The 23,338-nt window shown below is 45.2% G+C and overlaps 1 protein-coding gene across 5 annotated transcripts in view; it reads right to left on the reverse strand.

Moving 5' to 3' along the window:
* The window catches only part of nckap5l (NCK-associated protein 5-like), a 607,033-nt gene that overhangs the window by 77,406 nt on the left and 506,289 nt on the right, over nucleotides 1-23,338 (reverse strand). For all 5 annotated transcript variants that reach the window (XM_072262144.1, XM_072262143.1, XM_072262141.1 and 2 more), the window contains one exon: nucleotides 22,290-22,444. In XM_072262144.1, the coding sequence (XP_072118245.1) occupies nucleotides 22,290-22,444 (155 nt within the window). The remainder of the gene's footprint in view (nucleotides 1-22,289; nucleotides 22,445-23,338) is intronic.

Here is a 23,338-nt window from a genome sequence, read left to right on the forward strand (position 1 = left end):
GTAAAACTGTTCCTGAACCTGACAGTGTGAGTCCTGAGGCTCCTGTATCTTCTTTTTGATGGCTGCAGTGAGAAGAGAGCATGTCCTGGGTGGGGAAGGGGGTCCCTGATGACAATGCTCTGTGTAGATGTGCTCAATGGTGGGGAGGGCTTTACCCAGGATGGACTGGGTTCTATCCATTACAGTTTGCCGAGCATTGGTGAGTGAGTTGTTGAGAAAAATCAGCTCACTAAGCTGATGAGGAAGAAGAAGCAGGATAGAAAGGCAAACTCTATGAAAATGAAATATACACCTGAAATAATATTTTAGCAACGTAACCAAAATGTGGAAGAATTCAAGAAAGCAAGCAGCATCTACAGAGAGGAATAAACAGCTGATGTTCTCACTGAGACCTGTCGATTTCCTGATGAAAGATCTTGGCCCAGAACATTGACTGTATATTCAAAGGCTCATTTATTATCAAAGTATACAAGCCTGATATTCTTCTTCTCCAGAGAGCCATGAAACCAAGAAAGTTAAGAAAAGAATGGCAGCACGATCATCAACCACAAAATGCCCCCTCCCCCCCATGAAAAAATGAACAAAAATGGAACAGGCACCTTGACCCCCAAATCCTTGACCCACTCCATACAAAAAAAATCTATATTCCAAGTCCACATCCAAAACGCAGAAAACCTGGGCAACGTTCTCCGGGCACAGTGGCAGGCTCTTCCCTCTGCGGTAGCACAGCAGTGCGATCCTCAGCTGTCAAACTGCAGGCAGCCGGTGCTCACCTTCAGCATTTGCCTCAATGTTTCCATCTCCCTTGTCGCTTTAATTGGTGAACAATGGAAGCTTTAACTGGTGAAATGGAGTCAAACATCAGCTTGTGCCCCATCCTGCACACTGCCTCTGCCTGGTGGAATCTTCTTGGAGACTGCAGAATGCTGAAGCACCCAAACTTCTGCATTCATCTTGTTTCAATCTCCCTTGTCACCTTAATCGACAAACAATGGAAACTTTAATTGTCGAACTTCCGCTTGTGCTGTTCCATGACATGCCCGCTGTGAGGTTCACACACGCAGCTCCTGCCTCCTGGAGTCCTCTAGGAGACTGAGGAGTGCTGGAACACCCAAACAATCTCCAAACTGCAAATCACAGGCTCGAGCAGTTCCAGAATTGCATTGGAGACCGAAAACAAATGTCAGCATATAAAAGAAGTAAAATCTATAGTTTCATGATCTATCCAGAGGATATCTATGGAAGTGCCATCTTGACCGGAAGCTTCCAAAGATGCTGCCTGATTTGCTGAGTTCCTCCAACATTTTGAGTGAGTTGCTCAGATGTCCAGAATCTCTTATGTTTAAAATAATATTTAGATGTATTTTAGGTGACATATATGAACCAGCTTGTCTTCAAAGATGATTTATAAATTTTCTCCTGGAAACTCATTTTAGTTTCTGGTGAAAGTAGGTGTTAATTCCCAGTAGAACAATCACTAAACGTTGGCAAACCCTCATATGTCCCCATAAGAGGTTATTATGTTTACATAGAATAGGTGCTAATCTGACACACTGTACCTGCTGGAACTGTTGATGAAATAAATGAATATTAATTTTTAAAGTTTATTTTTGGAGAGAAAGTCTGCACTTCCCACATCATATTTCAAGTCCTTAATTCATATAGTTGGGTGACGGGGTGGAGATGTGCCTCTACCGAAGGTGGTGTAAGGTGCTCCTTCCCTCTGCTAGCCTGCAGGTCACCCTTGGGCGAGGTGTAGCACCTGTTGAGGCCCCGATCAGGATCACATGAAGCCATGGGAACAGGTGATGGATTGGATGGTCGTATGAACAACTGGGGCACATGTCACAAGTCCTGGTTATGTGACCACTGACACCAGGCTGATAATCCCTAAACAGTATTGATAATGGCTGGGGTCACCCATCTTGTGAAGACACTGCTCAGGAGAAGGCAATGGCAAACCAATTCTACAGATGAACTTGCCAAGAATAATTATGGTCATGATCACCTGTGTTATATGACATGGCACATAATAATGATAGTGAATCCATATTGAAATAAGACCATAAGACAAAGGAGCAGAAGTCGGCCATTCGGCCCATCGAGTCAGCTCCACTGTCTTATCATGAGCTGATCCATTCCCCCATTTAGTCCCACTCCCCCGCCTTCTCACCATAACCTTTAATATCCTGGCTACTCAGATACCTATCAATCTCTGCCTTAAATACACCCAATGACTTGGCCTCCACTGCTGCCCGTGGCAACAAATTCCATAGATTCACCACCCTCTGGCTAAAAAAATTTCTTCGCATCTCTGTTCTGAATGGGCGCCCTTCAATCCTTAAGTCACGCCCTCTCATACTAGACTCCCCCATCATGGGAAACAACTTTGCCACATCCACTCTGTCCATGCCTTTCAACATTCTAAATGTTTCTATGAGGTCCACCTCATTCTTCTAAACTCCAAGGAATACAGTCCAAGAGCGGACAAACGTTCCCCATATGTTAACTCTCTCATTCCTGGAATCATTCTAGTGAATCTTCTCTGTACCCTCTCCAACATCAGCACATCCTTTCTTAAATAAGGAGACTAAAACTGCCCGCAGTACTCCAAGTGAGGTCTCACCAGCGCCTTATAGAGCCTCAACATCACATCCCTGCTCCTATACTCTATTCCTCTAGAAATGAATGCCAACATTGCATTCGCCTTCTTCACTACCGACTCAATCTGGAGGTTAACCTTAAGGGTATCCTGCACGAGGACTCCCAAGTTCCGTTGCATCTCAGAACTTTGAATTCTCTCCCCATTTAAATAATAGTCTGCCCGTTTATTTCTTCTACCAAAGTGCATAATCATACACTTTCCAACATTGTATTTCATTTGCCACTTCTTTGCCCATTCTTCCAATCTATCCAAGTCTCTCTGCAGACTCCCTGTTTCCTCAGCACTACCGGCCCCTCCACCTATCTTTGTATCATCAGCAAACTTAGCCACAAAGCCATTTATTCCATAATCCAAATCATTGACGTACAACGTAAAAAGAAGCGGCCCCAACACGGACCCCTGTGGAACACCACTGGTAACCGGCAGCCAACCAGAATGGGATCCCTTTATTCCCACTCTCTGTTTCCCGCCAATCAGCCAACGCCCTATCCACATATGTAACTTTCCCGTAATTCCATGGGCTCTTATCTTGTTAAGAAGCTTCATGTGTAGCACCTTGTCAAAGGCCTTCTGAAAATCCAAATATACAAAATCCACTGCATCTCCCTTGTCTAGTCTACTTGTAATTTCCTCAAAAAATTGTAATAGGTTTGTCAGGCAGTATTTTCCTTTAAGGAAACCATGCTGAGTTCTGCCTATCTTGTCGTATGCCTCCAGGTACTCTGTATCCTCATCCTTGACAATCGACTCCAACAACTTCCCAACCACCGATGTCAAGCTAACAGGTCAATTAATTTCCTTTTTGCTTCATTGCCCCCTTCTTAAATAGCGGAGTGACATTGGCAATCTTCCTGTCCTCCGGAACCATGCCAGAAACTATTGATTTTTGAAAGATCATCGCTAATGCTTCCGCAATCTCCACAGCTACTTCCTTCAGAACACACGGGTGCATTCCATCTGGTCCAGGAGATTTATCCACCTTTAGACTATTCAGGTTCCTGAGTACTTTCTCTGTCGTAATTGTGACTGCGCACACTTCTCTTCCTTGCCACCCTTGAGTGTCTGGTATACTGCTGATGTCTTCCTCAGTGAAGACTGATGCAAAATACTCGTTCAGTTCCTCTGCCATTTCCTTATCTCCCATTACAATTTCTCCAGCATCATTTTCTATTGGTTCTATATCTACTCTCACCTGTCTTTTACTCTTTATATACTTGTAAAAGCTATTAGTATCCTCTTTGATATTATTTGCTAGCTTCTTTTCATAGTTAACCTTTTCCCTCTTAATGACCTCCTTAGTTTCCTTTTGTAAGCTTTTAAAAACTTCCTAATCCTCTGTCTTCCCACTAATTTTTGCTTCCTTGTATGCCCTCTCCTTTGCTTTAACTTTGGCTTTGACTTCTCTTGTCAGCCACGGTTGCATCCTTTTTCCATTCGAAAATTTCTTCTTTTTTTGGAATATACCTGTCCTGCACCTTCCTCACTTCTCGCATAAACTCCAGCCACTGCTGCTCTGCTGTCTTTCCCGCCAGTGTCCCTTTCCAGTCAGCTTTGGCCAGTTCCTCTCTCATGCCACTGTAATTTCCCTTACTCCACTGAAACACCGACACATCAGATTTCGGCTTCTCTTTTTCTAATTTCACAGTGAACTCAATCATGTTATGATCACTGCCTCCTAAGGGTTCCTTCACCTCAATCTCTCTAATCACATCTGGTTCATTACACAATGTCCAATCCAGTACAGCCGATCCCCTAGTGGGCTCAACAACAAGCTGTTCTAAAAAGCCATCTCGCAGACATTCTACAAATTCTCTCTCTTGAGATCCAGTGCCGACCTGCTTTTCCCAATCCACTCGCATGTTAAAATCCCCCACAATTATCATAACACTGCCCTTCTGACAAGCCTTTTCTATTTCCTGTTGTAATTTGTAGTCCACATCACTGCAGCTGTTTGGAGGCCTGTATATAACTGCCATCAGGGTCCTTTTACCCCTGCGATTTCTTAGCTCAACCCATAAAGATCCTTCACCTTCTGACCCTATGTCACCTCTTTCTAATGATTCAACATCATTTCTTACCAATGAAGCCACGCCACCCCCTCTGCCTACCTTCCTATCCTTCCGATACACCGTGTATCCTTGGACGTTCAGCTCCCAGAGACATGCATCCTTTAGCCAGGTCTCAGTGATGGCCACAATATCATACCTGCCAATCTGTATCTGTACGACAAGATCATCCACCTTATTCCTTATGCTGCGTGCATTTAAGTATAACAACTTAAGACCAGTATTTGGTACTTTTTGCTTTGATTGCACAGCAACTCATCCCAATGGCTACAAATTTTCCCCATCACCTGCCTGTCTTTCCTGACATCTTTACTGCTCACTATCTTAGATTTATTTCTGTTTTTCCCTTCCTCCGCTCTATCATTCCAGTTCCCATCCCCCTGCCAAATTAGTTTAAACCCTCCCTAACAGCTCTATTAAACTTTCCCGCCAGGATATTGGTCCCCTTTGGGTTCAGGTGTAACCTGTCCTTTGTGAACAGGTCATACTTCCCCCAGAAGAGATTCCAATTATCCAAGAATCTGAAGCCCTGCCCCCTGCACCAGTCTCTCAGCCGCGCATTCATCTGTCTGATCCTACTATTCTTGCCCTCGCTAGCACGTGGCACAGGTAACAATCCCAAGATTACTACCCTGGAGGTCCTGCTTCTCAGCTTCCTTCCTAACTCCTGGAAATCTCTCTTCAGGACCTCCTCCTTTGTCCTATCTATGTCATTGGTACCAACATGTACCAAGACAACTGGCTGCTCGCCCTCTCCCTTCAGAATATTCTGGACCCGATCCGAGACATCCCGTACCCTGGCACCTGGGAGGCAACACACCATGCGGGTATCTCTGTCAGGCTCACAGAATCTCCCGTCCGTTCCCCTGACTATGGAATCCCCTATGACTACCACATTCCTCTTCTCCCTCCTTCCCTCCTGCACAACAGCACCAGGCTCAGTGCCAGAGACCCGGTCACCGTGGCCGTCCCCTGTCAGGTCATCCCCCTCAACAGCATCTAGAACAAGTTCTTTGTTGCTGAGGGGTCAGTCACAGGGGTGCAATCCACTATCCGGGTATTTTCCTTCCCTCTCCTGAAAGTCACCCAGTTTTCTGACCCCTGTAGCCTAGGGATGACTACCTCCCTGTAGCTCCTGTCTATCATCTCTTCACTTTCCCTGATAAGCACTAGGTCATCAAGCTGCAGCTTGATGCATTGCAAATAAAAACTGCAAAAGCAACAAAAACTGTAAATCTGGTATCTAAAATAATAAAAAATAAAAATATGTTTGGAAGTCTCAACAAGTCAGGTATTAAATGTAGGCAGAGGAATAGAATCGAAAATTCAGATCAAAAGTTGCCAGTTCTGGTAAAATTTCATCAATTAATTGGATTAAATGTATTTATCAACAAACCTTAAGTTTTTTTTTGTACAATGGGAGACAATTCTCAAACTTACCTATTTTAACTATCAGACTAGAACTATTTGAAAAAGAAATCAGGAAAACTGTATTCAGAAGGAAAGTTTGTATGAACTGAAAGTAATATACAGATTTCTTGTATTTAGTTTTGTTTTAACATGTTAACAACAAAATGTCATTTATTGAGCAGACAATACCTGTGCAATAATTACACCTTAGACAATCGAAGTTGATTAGCATGTTTTCTGCTCAGGTGAGCTGCATACAAACTTACACCATATTTTCTATATCGCAACAGTAACTTTGAAAGTGTTTCATTAATGATAAGACCGTGGGATGATAAGACAAAGCAGCAGAATTAGGTCACTCAGCACATCGTCTGTTGCACCATTCGATCATAGCTGATTTATTATCCTTCTCATGCCCGTTCTCCTGCCTTCTCCTTATAAACTTTGACTCCCTTATTAATCACAAACCTATCAACCTCTCCTTTAAATATACCCTATGACTTGGCTTCTGGATGTTCTGAGATTGTAAAATGGGCTTTGTAAATGTTCCCTTTCTTCTCTCTCCTATGGCACGATTCCTGGTATCAGATTCGTTTCTGCATTGCAAGTTTCAAATTTGTTTAATTGATAAGGATTATCATCCATAAAATAGTCATCTCTGTGAATCAACCAGATACCCAAGATTTGAGCACAATAGAGCACATACAAACATGAATAAATAAGGAACATGTGAAGGCCTCTGGGTCTCTTCTGCTAGCTCCAACACTCAGTACGATCTTACCTAATGTAATTGTAACTTTAGTCCTGTAATCCCACTTATCTATGGTAATGTGGCGACCCACTTTCTACACAAGCTAACTGGCTCACAAAATAGTCCGTGCGTGGGGAGAGACTTTTGTAACGCACCTCTGACGTCATTTCTGCCCGGAGAGGGCTGGAAGGGAACTGCTTAAAAGCCAGTGCCGTGAAGTTTGAATAAACGAGTCTCGAGTGCGACTTACAGACTGCGTGTCGTTATTTCTAGCTCTGTGTGTAGCACATCGCTACATTGGTGACCCCGACGGTCCAAACAGGATTTGGACCAAAGATGATTGACTCTTCATCTGTTCACTCAGTTTCGCTAAAACTGCCAACTTTCTGGACGCTGCGACCACACGTGTGGTTTAACCAAGCAGAAGCCCAGTTCCAGATTCGGCAGATATCTTCGGATTCCACACGCTAGTATTACGTGATGAGCTCCCTTGACCAGGAGACAGCCACACAGGTTGGAGATTTCATTCAGTCAGCCCTGGAAGAAGGCAAATATGCAGCATTCAGAGCACTGCTCTTAGAGACCTTTGGCCTCTCACGGCCTGAGCGAAGTGCCCGCTTGCTGCACCTGGATGGTTTGGGAGACAGGCCACCGTCAGCATTAATGAACGAGATGCTGGCCCTGGCTGAAGGACACCAGCCCTGCCTCATGTTTGAGCAGGCGTTCCTAGAACAACTGCCCGAGGACATACATCTGCTGCTGGCTGACGCAGATTTCAGTGACCCCCGGAAGGTGGCAGCCTGGGCAGACGTGCTGTGGAAAGCTAAGAGGGAGAGTGGGGTATCCGTCGGACAGATTACCAAGCCACGCGCCCAACAGCAGGCCAGACCAGGCCCGGCAACGGAGTGCACACAACCCAGATGCAGGAGTGAGGAGGCCAATGAACAGTGGTGTCTCTACCACCAGCGGTGGGGCACAGAAGCCCGTGGTTGTTGCCCGCCCTGCAAGTTCCCGGGAAACGGCAGGGCCAGCCGCCGCTAATGGCTACGGCAGCTGGCCACCAGGACAGCCTCCTGTACGTCTAGGACAAACAGTCGGGACGCCGCTTCTTGGTCGACACTGGAGCAGAAATCAGTGTCTTAACCCCCGACGGGGCACGACACCCGCAACAGGGAGCTGGGATCCACCCTGAGGGCCACAAACGGCAGCACGATTCCGACCTACGGCACCCGCACAGTGCAGCTACAGTTCGGCGCCAGCCGGTTCACGTGGGACTTCACACTGGTCGCCGTGGCCCAACCACTCCTGGGGGTGGACTTCTTGCGAGCCCACAGCCTGCTGGTCGACTTGCAAGGGAAAAGACTGGTCCATGCAAAGACTTTCCAGACGTTCTCCCTGGGTGAAGCCAAGTTGCCGGCCCCACACCTGGACTCCATCACGCTGTCTGACAACAAATTCACCAGAATCCTGGTGGACTTTCCATCGGTTCTTACACCGCAGTTCACGGCAGCCATGCCCAGACACAGAGTACAGCACCACATTCTGACCCAGGGACCACCCCTCCATGCCCGCGCACGAAGGCTCCCCCTGGACAAGCTCCGCCTGGTGAAGGAGGAGTTCAAGAGGACGGAGGAATTGTGGATCATACAGCGGTCAGACAGCCCATGGGCCTGCCCCCTGCACATGGTGCCCAAAGCAGCCAGGGGCTGGAGACTATGCGGCGACTATGCAGACTGAACGAGGCTACAACTCCAGACCGGTACCCCGTGCCGCACATACAGGACTTTGCAGCAAGCCTGCATGGGGCAAGCATCTTTTCCAAAGTAGACCTCGTCCGGGGGTACCGTCAAATTCTGGTACACCCTGAAGACATCCCCAAAACAGCACTCATCACCCCGTTTGGCCTGTTCGGATTCCTCCGAATGCCGTTCGGCCTGAAGAATGCCACACAGATGTTCCATCAACTAATGGATGCGGTGGGATGCGACCTGGACTTTGCATTCATCTATTTGGACGACATCTTCATAGCCAACAGTAGTCATCAGGAGCATCTGTCCCACCTCCGCCAGCTGTACTCCCGACTGAGAGTGATTTCGGCCTCACGATCAACCCGGCCAAGTGCCAGTTCGGACTCAACACCATCGACTTCCTGGGCCACAGGATTACCAAAGATGGGGCAACACCTCTGCCTGCCAAGGTAGACGCGATCCGCCACTTCGCCCGGCCCAACACAGTCAAAGGCCTGCTGGAGTACGTTGGTATGGTGAACTTCTACCACTGTTTCCTCCCTTCAGCAGCCCGTATCATGTGCCCTTTGTTCACCCTGATGTCGGGTAAAGGCAAGGACATTACTTGGGACGAGGAGGCCGCGGCCGCTTTTGTTAAAGCCAAGGAAGCCTTGGCAGACGCCGCGATGCTGGTGCACTCCAGAACGGACATTCCAACCGCCCTCACAGTGGACGCATCCAACATAGCAGTCGGTGGGGTGCTGGAGCAACTCATCGAGGGGCGCTGGCAACCCCCGGTGTTTTTCAGCAGGCACCTACGGCCACCTGAGCTCAAGTACAGTGCTTTTGGCCGGGAGCTGTTGGCACTATACCTGGCAATCCGGCATTTCAGGTACTTCTTAGAAGGCAGGCCGTTCACCGCGTTCACAGACCACAAACCGTTGACCTTCGCATTCACAAAGGTGTCCGATCCCTGGTCGGCCCGCCAGCAGTGACATCTGTCCTACAGCTCCGAGTACATGACAGGCATCCAGCGTGACTCGGGAAAGGGCAACGTTGTGGCAGATGCACTCTCCAGACCAGCTATCCAGGCCCTGTCCCAGAGGGTGGACTGTGCAGCACTGGTGGAGGCGCAGCAGGCAGATGACGAGATGCTCAGCTACAGGACCGCAGTCTCGGATTTGCAGCTGCAAGACTTCCTGGTAGGCCCAGGTGAGAGGACCCTCCTGTGTGACGTGGCTACCGGCCAACCTTGCCCCATCGTCCCAGCAGCCTGGCGGTGGCGAGTTTTCAACTCCATACACGGCTTGGCGCACCCATCTATCAGGACAACCACCGGATGGTCTCCAGCACGGACTTCGTAAACAGGTCAGTGAATGGGCCAAAACGTGCACATGCAACAGCCAAGGTGCAGTGGCACACCAAAGCCCCGCCGCAGCAGTTCAAACCCACCCGCCGGAGGTTCGACCACGTTCATATGGATATTGTGGGGCCCTTGCCAGTGTCACGAGGAGTGCGGTACCTCCTAACTATGATAGACTGGTTCACCAGATGGCCAGAGGCAGTCCCGCTCAATGACACCACCGCCGATTCCTGCGCCCGAGCGCTGATTGCAACCTGGGTAGCACGCTTCGGGGTACCAGCCCACATTACCTCCGACAGAGGCGCCCAGTTCCCCTCCAGTCTGTGGTCGGCTGTGGCCAGCCTGTTGGGAACACAATTACTCCACACAACTGCCTACCACCCACAGTCGAACGGACTAGTGGAACGCTTCCACCGTCACTTAAAGTCGGCTCTCATGGCCCGCCTGAAAGGGCCTAACTGGGTGGATGAACTTCCCTGGGTCCTGCTCAGAATCCGCACGGCGCCCAAGGAAGATTTGCACACCTCGTCGGCTGAGTTGGTGTACGGCGCACCCCTGGGTCATCCCAGAAGAGTTCATACCAGCCCTAAGGGGGCAAAAGGAAGAACCCGCAGCAGTCCTGGACTGAAAGGCTCGGCAACCTGGTACCGACTTTGCAGCACGGACAGATCCCGACCTGCGTACCCAAAGACCTGCAGAACTCTAGTTTGTATTCGTACGAAGGAGCGCACACTGGGCACCGCTACAGCGGCCATACGAGGGGCCATTCAAGGTGATCAGTAACAATGAGTCCACGTACGTTCTGGACATTGGGGGGAGAGAGGAGGTTTTCATGGTGGACCGACTCAAACTGGCCCACGTGGACTTGGCGCAGCCGGTCGAGGTTCAGGCACCGCGGTGCAGAGGCAGACCGCCCAAACAGAGACTGATCCAGACTGTGGACATTGGAGGTGTATCGCCGGTTCGGGGGGTGGGGGGGATGTTATGTGGCGACCCACTTTCTACACAAGCAAACTGGCTCACAAAATAGCCTGCGCACGGGGAGAGACTTTTGCAATGCACTTCTGACGTCATTTCTGCCCGGAGAGGGCTGGAAAGGAACTGCTTAAAAGCCAGTGCCGCGAAGTTTGAATAAACGAGTCTCGAGTGCGACTTACAGACTGCGTGTCGTTATTTCTAGCTCTGTGTGCAGCACATCGCTACAGTAACCTGGATTTCACTTTTTTTGCTTATTGAGAACCTACCTTTTTCTTAAAAATATTTAAATATCTTGATTCCACTGTCTTTTCATAAAGGGTATTTCAAAACACATAATCCACTGAAAGTTATAAATTCACTTCATCTCTGTCTCACATGAACATCACCTTACTTTTCAAGTGATCCTTCTTTGAGAAGAGGAACCATCCTCTCTAGATCCATTCTGCTCCAATCCCTTAATGTTTTATACTTGTTTCAATAGTCACCCATCTCCTAAACTCTACAAGTCTAGCATGTTCGAACATTTCGTTCTATACCATTTACATCTTGTCAGATAATGAAGCAGTCCACATGCAAAGACCTGGGTTAATAGGCAGCAAGTGACATTTGCGCTGTATAAATTCCAGGCAAAGATGATATCCAGCAAGAGAAACTCCTGCTAGTGCCCACGATATTCAGTGTGGCTTCAACAGCAAGTCAACATCTGGGAATCCCGTGGTGAGTAACTCACCTCCTAATGCCCCAAAACCTGTCCATCATCTACAAAGCATGTGATGGAATACTCTCCACTTACCCAAAGGAGTGTAATTTCACTAACACTTCAGAAGGTTGTCTCCACATCACAGACGGGTAGTGCCCACAGTATGTACCACTTCACAGAACGCAATGCACCAACTCACCCAGATTCCTCAAACAGCACATGCCAAACCCACACACTGTAGCACAAGGGCAACAATTCCCATGTAAACACCATCAACTGGCATTTCTACTCCAACCACACTCTGTCCTAACTTGCAAATATATCACAGCTGCTTCACCATCACTGAGGCAAGATCCTGAACCTCTCTCCCTACCAGCACTGTACGTATGCCCACACCTCATAGACTGTTGCAGTTCAAGAAGGCGCCAACACCTTCACAAGGATAGCAAGGGATAGGCAATGAAAATGGCTCAGACTGTGGAGAACGCATCACTTTAATAAATAAACAAAAGAGTAGACAGTTGTATCTGCATCCTGGAGCTATGCAATTTCTCACCAGCACTTTTCAATTTTTCCTTAAAAAACTTGGCAATTTCATAATATACACCTTTTTCCATACGTATGCCTACTCTTTTACCTGATCTACAATTCTTTGACTACATTTTCACTCTTTACAATTTACTTTCCTATCTATATGTGCCATCAACAAATTTAACAACACTCCTTTTGATAACTTGATCCATCTGGCGCATATTGAAACATCATCATCCATGATATCTTACCAACCTGAAAACAATTATTTTTATGCTTCTCTGTTTGCTCACAAACAGCTATTCCTTTATCCATGCAAGTACCTTACTTTATATTTTTTGCAGTAACATTTGATGTGGCACTTTATTAAATGTGGACGTATATCTAAGCACAGACCATAGACTATAACACCATAAGACATCGGAGCAGAATTAGGCTGTTTGGCCCATCTACTCTGCCATTCTATCATGGCTGATTCTTTTTTCTCCTCCTCAACCCCATTTCCTGGCCTTTTCCCCATAATCTTTGATGCCATGTTCAATGAAGAACCTATCAATCTCTGCGTTAAATACACCCAACGACCCAGCCTCCACAGCTGCATGTGGCAACAAATTCCACAAATTCAACACCCTCTGGCTAAAAAAAATCTCTGCCTCTCTGTTTTGAAAGTGCACCCCTCTATCCTGAGGCTGTGCCCTCTTGTCCTGGACTCTCCCACCATGGGAAATATCCTTTCCACACCTACTCTGTTCAGGCCTTTCAACATTCGAAAGGTTTCAATGAAATCCCCCTCATCCTTCTGAATTCCAGTGAGTACAAACCCTCAGCCATCACAGGTTCCTCGTATGATAACCCTTTCTTTCCTAGAATCATCCTTGTGAACCTGTTCTGGAACCTCTCCAATGCCAGCACATCTTTTCTAAGATGAGGGGCCCAAAACTGTTCACAATACTCAAGGTGAGGCCTCACCAGTGCCTTATAAAGCCTCAGCAACACATCCTTGCTCTTGTATTCTTGTCCTCTTGCATTCCATTTGCCTTCCCCACCACCAACTCAGCCTGCAAGTTAACCTTTATGGTGTTCTGTACAAGGACTCCCAAGTCGCTTTGCATCTCAGATTTTTGTATTTTCTTCTCATTTAGAAAATAGTCTGCACATTTGTTTCTACCAAAGTGCATGACCATGCATTCTCCTAATCTGTCTCAGACCTTCTGCATCCTAACTGTTTCCTTAACACTACCTGCCCCTCCACCAATCTTCATATCATCTAAAAACTGGGCAACAAAGCCATCTATTTCATCATCTAAATCATTGATATACAGCATAAAAAGAAGTGGTCCCAACACCAACCCCTGTGGAACACCACTAGTCACTGGCAGCCAACCAGAAAATAATCCTTTTATTCCCACTCGCTGCCTTCCTCCAATCAGCCAGTTCTCTAACCATCTTAGTAACTTTCCTGTAATACCATGGGCTATTAAATTATATCCACTAGTTCTATTTTATCCACAACAACAATAACTTTTTCAAAGAAATGAAATAAAGCCAGCGCTTTGAACAAATAATTATTATTGCTACAAAATTCAGGTAATTGCAGCTTTGTTGGTTTCGGCTTCAGCACTGTAACCAGCAACTTGCATGACAGACAGTAGTGAAAACCGGGAAGAAACTACTGACACGATGAAAGAAGGTCTGAACACCGCTGGGTCTAAATATTGCTGCCCTACATGCCAGCAGTGTAACGGGAAGTAAAAAAAAAATGTAATCCTGCATATAAAATCAACCTCTTAATGTTTCTAGTCACTGAAGATCTACAAGCAGACTCGTTCACACATATCCTTACATCTTTATTACTGCATGCCCAAAATAATGTAAAAAGCATTTAACAATCAAAGTAATCTCATCTAAGTATCAGATACTAAATTGAATTTAACTGCTTCCATTCAATATTTTTGATTAGGAAATCAAATTTGGAAGGTGTTGCTGATACACATGTGAATGGGATACTGTAACAAATAATGAGATTGAAGCAGTTAATTGTCAAATCAACTGCTTCAATTGTCAAATCAAACTCAATGTAATATTGCCCTGTAATATATTCCATGACAATGCAATTTTAGTCTCACTCAATGAGTAATATCTTTTTCTTGTACTCAGGCCATAGATTTTTTTTGGGGACTTTTATACTGCTGGAGCTATATAGTCCAACCTATGGAGCTACTGCAGAAACGTTTGCAATCAATATTTTTATTTAAAATTAATCATAAACTGTGTCTGACCTTTTTATTTCAATATTGTTTTATTTAGGACTATGTTAATTACAAGTTATCTATAATTACATTATATGAATTTTTGGAATGTTCAATAGAGACTTATATTGACAGACTTGAGTGGAGCACCAACACAGAAACTAGAAGGGCCAGAGTCGCCTCTAATTCCTGAGGAGACCAAGGTCCCGAGGTGTATGCAGGCCTCTCCTTCACGTTCTGCCAGTCTGTTGTCGCCAGTGCAATATTCTATGCGGTGGCGTGCTAGGGCAATGGCATCAACATGGGTGATACAAACAGACTCAATAAATTGATTAGAAAGGCTGTCTCTATTATAGGAGTCAATCTGGACCCACTGGAGGCTGTGGTAGATCAAAGGGAAATCCTGACAATTTTGGAAAATGTTTCTCACCTTGCAGCCTTGTCTGAATAGGGGAGCACTTTCAGTGACAGAGGAAAACAACTATACTGCTCCAAAGAGCGCTATATGAGGCCATTCTTACCCTCAGCCATTAGGCTCTATGCTGAGTCAAACTATAGCCAAGGATCGCCTCCTGTTGGACTGTTGGAGGTAATTTATTTTTTATTCTTTCTTTCTTCTCTTCTAATATTTGTATATTTGTGCACTTGTAATGCTGCTGTGACACTTTAATTTTCTTGGCGATCATTAAAGTATCTATCTATCTACATCATCATCATCATCATCATCATTATGTGTCATATCATATGACGTAGGTGATCATGGTCTTTCCATGACCACGATTGTTCGTGGCTGATTTTCTACAGAAGTTGTTTGCCATTGCCTTCTTCTGGACAGTGTCTTTACAAGACAGGTGATCCCAGCCGCTATCGATACTCTTCAGAGATTGTCTGCCTGGCATCAGAGGTCACATAACCAGGACTTGCAATATGCATCAGCTACTCATACGACCATCCACCACCTGCTCCCATGGCTTCGTATGACCATAACCAGGGGGGGGCATATTGCACTGTACTGCTGCCAAAAAAATTGCACAATTGATGCCATACTGTATGTCAGTGATAATAAACCTAATTGAGATTCACCTAACTCTGGTTGCTCTATCTGCTGGCACAGATCCACTGTGATGTGTTTTCCCCTATCCTCCCAACACCCCCCCAACACACACACACACACACACACACACACACACACACACACACACAAATACTTCCAGCTGCATATTAGATGTGTATACTCTGCATTTTGTAAGAAATGAAGAAACATAAAAGAATCTAGGTCACATCAATTTTATAAGGGTTGAAGCTAAAGCAGCTTATGAATATCATTGCAACTTCAAAATGTGCATTATGCTGAGACAAACTTGAGTGCTTGATTCTGAGAAATATGTTCCTTTGCAGCTTTCTCTTTTCACCTCATTGATGGCCAATTGATAATATCTGTGAATAGCAACGTGATGTATTTTTGTGTCACAGGAAAATACAACAGCTTGTGTATGGAAAACAATGGACATCAATGCAAATTGATAAAGGATGCAAGAGCTTAAAATATTAAGCATCGGTATTATCTCAGCAACCATGTTAGATGACAGCTTTGAATTTACTTCTTTAAAACTTAAAACTTTTTCACATACTATCAGAGGATCAGAGATGGAGAGGGTCAGTTACTTTAAATTCCTGGCTGTTACCATCTAAGAGGACCTGTCTTAGACCATAAGACAGAGCAGCAGAAGTCGGCCATTCGGCCCATCGAGTCTGCTCCGCCATTTTATCATGAGCTGATCCATTCTCCCATTTAGTCCCACTCCCCCGCCTTCTCACCATAACCTTTGATGCCCTGGCTACCCAGATACCTATCAATCTCTGCCTTAAATACACCCAATGACTTGGCCTCCACTGCCGCCCGTGGCAACAAATTCCATAGATTCACCACCCTCTGACTAAAAAAATTCTTCGCATCTCTGTTCTGAATGGGCGCCCTTCAATCCTTAAGTCATGCCCTCTCGTACTAGACTCCCCCACCATGGGAAACAACTTTGCCACATCCACTCTGTCCATGCCTTTCATCATTCAAAATGTTTCTATGAAGTCCCCCCTCATTCTTCTAAACTCCAAGGGATACAGTCCGAGAGTGGTCAAATGTTCCTCATATGTTAACCCTCTCATTCCTGGAATCATTCTAGTGAATCTTCTCTGAACCCTCTCCAATGTCAGCACATCCTTTCTTAAATAAGGAGACCAAAACTGCCCACAATACTCCAAGTGAGGTCTCACCAGCGCCTTATAGAGCCTCAACATCACATCCCTGCTCCTATACTCTATTCCTCTAGAAATGAATACCAATATTTCATTCGCCTTCTTCACCACCAACTCAACCTAGAGGTTAACCTTAAGGGTATCCTGCACGAGGACTCCCAAGTCCCGTTGCATCTCAGAACTTTGAATTCTCTCCCCATTTAAATAATAGTCTGCCCACTTATTTCTTCTACCAAAGTGCATAACCATACACTTTCCAACATTGTATTTCATTTGCCACTTCTTTGCCCATTCTTCCAATCTATCCAAGTCTCTCTGCAGACTCTCCGTTTCCTCAGCACTACCGGCCCCTCCACCTATCTTTGTATCATCAGCAAACTTAGCCACAAAGCCATCTATTCCATAATCCATGCAAACATGAGGAAATCTGCAGATGCTGGAATTTCAAGCAACACACTAAAAAGTTGCTGGTGAACGCAGCAGGCCAGGCAGCATCTTTAGGAAGAGGTTCAGTTGACATTTCAGGCCGAGAGCCTTCCTCACGACTTTGTTAGTCCTGACGAAGGGTCTCGGCCCGAAATGTCGACTGTACCTCTTCCTAGAGATGCTGCCTGGCCTGCTGCGTTCACCAGCAACTTGTATGTGTGTTGCTATTCCATAATCCAAATCGTTGACGTACAACGTAAAAAGAAGCGGCCCCAACACGCACCCCTGTGGAACACCACTGGTAACCGGCAGCCAACCAGAATGGGATTCCTTTATTCCCACTCTCTGTTTCCTGCCAATCAGCCAACGCTCTTTTACGTATGCAACTTTCCTGTAATTCCATGGGCTCTTATCTTGTTTAGCAGCCTCATGTGCGGCACCTTGTCAAAGGCCTTCTGAAAATCCAAATACACAACATCCACTGCATCTCCCTTGTCTAGCCTACTTGTAATTTCCTCAAAAAATTGCAATAGGTTTGTCAGGCAGGATTTTCCTTTAAGGAATCCATGCTGAGTTCTGTCTATCTTGTCATATGCCTCCAGGTACTCCGCAACCTCATCCTTGACAATCGGCTCCAACAACTTCCCAACCACCGATGTCAAGCTATCAGGTTTATAATTTCTTTTTTGCTTCCTCAAATCAAGTCAAGTCAATTTTATTATCATTTCAACCATAACCGCTGGTACAGTACACAGTAAAAATGTGGTGACTTTTTTCAGGACCATGGTGCTACATGAACAATACAAAAACTACACTGAACTACGTAAAACAACACAAAACTACACTAGACTACAGACCTACCCAGGAGTGCATGAAGTGCACAAAACAGTGCAGGCATTACAATAAATAATAAACAAGACAATAGGCACAGTAGAGGGCAGTAGGTTGGTGTTGGTCCAGGCTCTGGGTATTGAGGAGTCTGATGACTTGGGGAAAGAAACTGTTACATAGTCTGGTCGTGAGAGCCCAGATACTTCGGTGCCTTTTGCCAGATGGCAGGAGGGGGAAGAGTTTGTATGAGGGGTGCATGGGGTCCTTCATAATGCTGTTTGCTTTACGGATGCAGCGTGTGGTGTAAATGTCCCTAATGGTGGGAAGAGAGACCCCGATGATCTTCTCAGCTGACCTCACTATCCACTGCAGGGTCTTGCGATCCGAGCAATTTCCAAACCAGGCAGTGATGCAGCTGCTCAGGATGCTCTCAGTACAACCTCTGTAGAATGTGGTGAGGATGGGGGGTTGGGAGATAGACTTTCCTCAGTGACATTTGCAATCTTCCAGTCCTCTGGAACCATGCCAGAATCTATTGACTTTTGAAAGATCATTGCTAATGCCTCCGGAATCTCCAAAGCTACTTCCTTCAGAACATGAGGGTGCATTCCATCTGGTCCAGGAGATTTATCTACCCTAAGAATATTCAGCTTCATGAGCACTTTCTCTGTCGTAACTGTGACTGCACACACTTCTCTTCCCTGACATCCCTGAGTGTCCGGTATACTGCTGATGTCTTCCCAGGTCCGGATCTGAGCCGTACCCTCCAAATATCCGGACCTGCATCTTGGTTTTTTTGCACTACCTTACTTTCCATTTTTCTATTTTCTATTTATGATTTATAATTTAAATTTTTAATATTTACTATCGATTTGTAATCCAGGAAGCCGGAAGCGCAGAACCAAATATCACGATGATGATTGTACGTTCTAGTATCAATTGTTTGGTGACAATAAGGTATAAAGTATAAAGTGAAGACTGTTGCAAAATACTCGTTCAGTTCCTCCGCCATCTCCTTATCCCCCATTATAATTTCTCCAGCATCATTTTCTATTGGTCCTATATCCACTCTCACCTGTCTTTTACTCTTTATATACTTGAAAAAACTTTTAGTATCCTCTTTGATATTATTTGCTAGCTTCCTTTCGTAGTTCATCTTTTCCCTCTTAATGACCTTCCTTATTTCTTTTTGTAAGCTTTTAAAAACTTCCCAATTCTCTGTCTTCCCACTAATTTTTGCTTCCTTGTATGTCCTCTCCTTTGCTTTAACTTTGGCTTTGACTTCTCTTGTCAGCCACGGTTGCATCCTTTTTCTATTCAAAAATTTCTTCTTTTTTGGAATATACCTGTCTTGCACCTTCCTCACTTCTCGCATAAACTCCAGCCACTGTTGCTCTGCTGTCTTTCCCGCCAGTGTCCCTTTTCCAGTCAACTTTGGCCAGTTCCTCTCTCATGCCACTGTAATTTCCTTTACTCCACTGAAACACCGACACATCGAATTTCGGCTTCTCTTTCTCAAGTTTCACAGTGAACTCAATCACTGCCTCCTAAGGGTTCCTTCACCTCAATCTCTCCAATCACCTCCGGTTCATTACACAATACCCAATCCAGTACAGCCGATCCCCTAGTGGGCTCAACAACAAGCTATTCTAAAAAGCCATCTCGTAGACATTCTACAAATTCTCTCTCTTGAGATCCAGTGCTGACCTGATTTTCCCAATCCACTCGCATGTTAAAATCCCCCACAATTATCGTAACACTGCCCTTCTGACAAGCCTTTTCTATTTCCTGTTGTAATTTGTAGTCCACATCACTGCAGCTGTTTGGAGGCCTGTATATAACTGCCATCAGGGTCCTTTTACTCCTGTGAATTCCTAGCTCAACCCATAAAGATTCTGCACCTTCCGATCCTATGTCACCTCTTTCTAATGATTCAACATCATTTCTTACCAATAAAGCCACGCCTCCCCCTCTGCCTACCTTCCTATCCTTTTGATACACCGTGTATCCTTGGACGTTCAGCTCCCAGAGACGTATCCTTTAGCCACGTCTCAGTGATGGCCACAATATCATACCTGCCAATCTGTATCTGTATGACACGATCATCCACCTTATTCCTTATGCTGCCTGCATTTAAGTATAACACCTTAAGTCCAGTATTTGGTACTTTTCGCTTTGATTTCACTGCAACTTTATTGCACTGCAACTCATCCCAATGGCTGCAAATTTGCCCCATCACCTGCCTGTCCTTCCTGACATCTTGACTGCTCACTAAGTTAGATATATTTCTGTTTTTCCCCTCCCTCCACTCTATCATTCTGGTTCCCATCCTCCTGCCAAATTAGTTTAAACCCTTCCTAACAGCTCTATTAAACTTTCCCGCCAGGATATTGGTCCCCTTTGGGTTTGGGTGTAAACCGTCCTTTTTGAACAGGTCATACTTCCCCCAGAAGAGATCCCAATGATCCAAGAATCTGAAGCCCTGCCCCCTGCACCAGTCTCTCAGCCACGCAGTCATCTGCCTGATCCAACTATTCTTGCCTTGACTAGCACATGGCACGGGTAGCAATCCCGAGATTACTACCCTGGAGGTCCTGCTTCTCAGCTTCCTTCCTAACTCCCAGAAATCTCTCTTCAGGACCTTCTCACTTGTCCTATCTATGTCATTAGTACCAACATGTACCAAGACAACTGGCTGCTCGCCCTCCCCCTTCAGAATATTCAGGACCCGATCCGAGACATCCTGTACCTGGCACCTGGGAGGCAACACACCATGCAAGTATCTCTATAAGGCTCACAAAATCTCCTGTCTGTTCCCCTGACTATGGCATCCTCTATGACTACTGCATTCTTCTTCTCCCTCCTTCCCTCCTGCAGAACAGCGCCAGGCTCAGTGCCAGAGACCCCGTCACCATGGTCGTCCTCTGTCAGGTCATCCCCCTCAACAGCATCCAAAACGAGATACTTGTTGCTGAGGGGGACAGCCACAGGTGTGCTCTCCACTATCAGGGCATTTTCCTTCCCTCTCCTGACAGTCACCCAGTTTTCTGACCCCTGTAGCCTAGGAATGACTACCTCCCTGTAGCTCTGGTCTATCACCTCTTCACTTTCCCTAATAAACAGTAGGTCATCAAGCTGCAGCTCCAGATCCCTAACACGGTCTCTGAGGAGCTGCATCTCGGTGCACCTGGCACAGATGTGGCCATCAGGGAGGCTGAAAGTCTCCCAGGATTCCCACATCTGACACCCTGAACAAAGCTCTACCTTGTAGACATGCTACCTAATTCTACAGGAATGAAACAAGGAAAAATGAGTCTACTCACCTACTTACCTCGCCAAACACACAAACTTTTTAAACCATTAGTTCGTACCATTAGCTGTGTGAGTTCTGCTGTTCCTCTGTCTGTCCGGGCCAATTCACCAAGGGGAAAACAAAGAGTTGGGGCCTTGCTCTCGCCTCTTCCCGTTACCGCCTAAGCTCGTTGAGCCAAAGCCCTACACTCTGCTGCCACTCACTCCGCTGCCCACTGTATAGGGTGGTCTCCTTTTTAAACTCTCTGCGCTGTCCTGTCTACGTCATGCACCTGCGCAGTTTCGTCCTTCTTGTACTCAAAGTTTTTTTTAAAACTGCCTTCCTTCAGAATTTAGCTCTCACGCCGCCCTTCTTGTCCCAATCCAAAAAACACCTTTTTTGTTAGATGCAACATATAAATGTAACTGCAAAGAAAGCACGACGGTGCCTTTATTTCCTTAGAAGGCTGAGGACATTATGCATTATATTAAAAACCTTGACAAACTTCTACGGATGTGTAGTGAAATGTGTATTGACCATTTGCATTAAGGCCTAGTGTCGGAACACCAATGCCTTTGAACAGAAAACCCTGCAAAACGCAGTGGATTCAGCCTAGTACATAACGGGTAAAGCCCTCCCGACTGTTGAGCACATCGACATGAAAGATTGCTGTAGAAAAGCAACATCAGTCATCAAAGATCCTCATCACCCAGGCCATGCTCTTTTCTCACTGCTGCCAACAGGTGTAAGGTACAGGTGCCTCAGGGCTTGCATCACCATGTTCAAGAACAGTTTCTACTCCTCAACCACCAAAAGGGGATAGTTACTCTCATTAATTGAATTGTTCCCACAATCAATGATCTCACCCTAAGGACCTCATTATCTTGTTATTTCTTGCTCTCGTTATTTACTGCTATTTATAGTTCTTTCAAATATTAGGAGGTGATTACACAGACCACACAAAGAATTAATGAAATGCCATATGGTTTTAAATATTTGGAAGAAAAACCTTTTATTTTGTAAACAATAGCCTCAGTGATATCTTACCTGTGCACTCAGACTCTGGGAACAGCCTGGTTGTTGCAGATTCCTCGTTCTCTCTGGCAACTTGGAATGTTCACTTTGACAGATGTTTGAACATTGGGTTGGAGTGCAACTCTCAGTTAGACGATCTTGCATTTTGTATTTAGTAACAAGGAAACCTAGCACGTAATCATATCATTAAATTGTTTCAAATTTTCTTCAATACAAGTTATATTTCTCTTTCTGCAAAATTAAATGTTCAAGATAATTTTCAGGGTATTAACGATACTTAACTTTTAAACTGAGTTATTTTAATACAGTTTATATAGGAAATAAATTGGTGAATAATAAATTTGAATCTGCTCACAATACATAAATTGTTCAATAGCTATAGGAATATGCACAGGAAATAAAAGCACCAGCAAATAATCGGGTGGCAAATGCAGACGTGCAGTCTATCTGGTTTATTGTATCTTGCAATGTTGACATCTTGACATGTTAATTAAGAGACTGTACTCTGCCATTGTCAGTCTGGTGTCGTCTCACAACTAGATCACTGCAGAGTTTTCCTATTAACCAGCCTTCATGAAACAATCCATTGCTCATGGATTCTATTCAATTTGTTATAATGACAGTGTATAATCACACAGTCTGTTCTGTAGCAGAAATAAGGTCAAAGACATGACCATCAGACTGCACAGCACCTAATATATGAATGGGAACTCTCCCATGAGCTCTCTATAGTACACACGTTATTATATACAATATCGGAGACTGATAATGAATGTTAGAATTCATTTGTACTTGCTATTGTTTAAGTTATTTGCTATATTATTCCATTCCACATAGTTACAAGTTAAAACATTTGAAATTAGATGAAAGTATGACACAAATATGTTATACATATGTCAAAGGATTCATTCTTTTTTTTAAAAAATGCAAACAGGAGGAACTCATTCTTTGAAGACTTGCTAACAATAACTCTAGAGCAACACACACAAAATGCTGGAGGAACTCAGCAGGTCAGGCAGCATCTATGGAAATAAATTGATAGTCAATGTCTTGGGCCAAGA

This window comes from Mobula birostris, chromosome 6 (assembly GCF_030028105.1).
Source record: "Mobula birostris isolate sMobBir1 chromosome 6, sMobBir1.hap1, whole genome shotgun sequence".
Taxonomy (NCBI): domain Eukaryota; kingdom Metazoa; phylum Chordata; class Chondrichthyes; order Myliobatiformes; family Myliobatidae; genus Mobula; species Mobula birostris.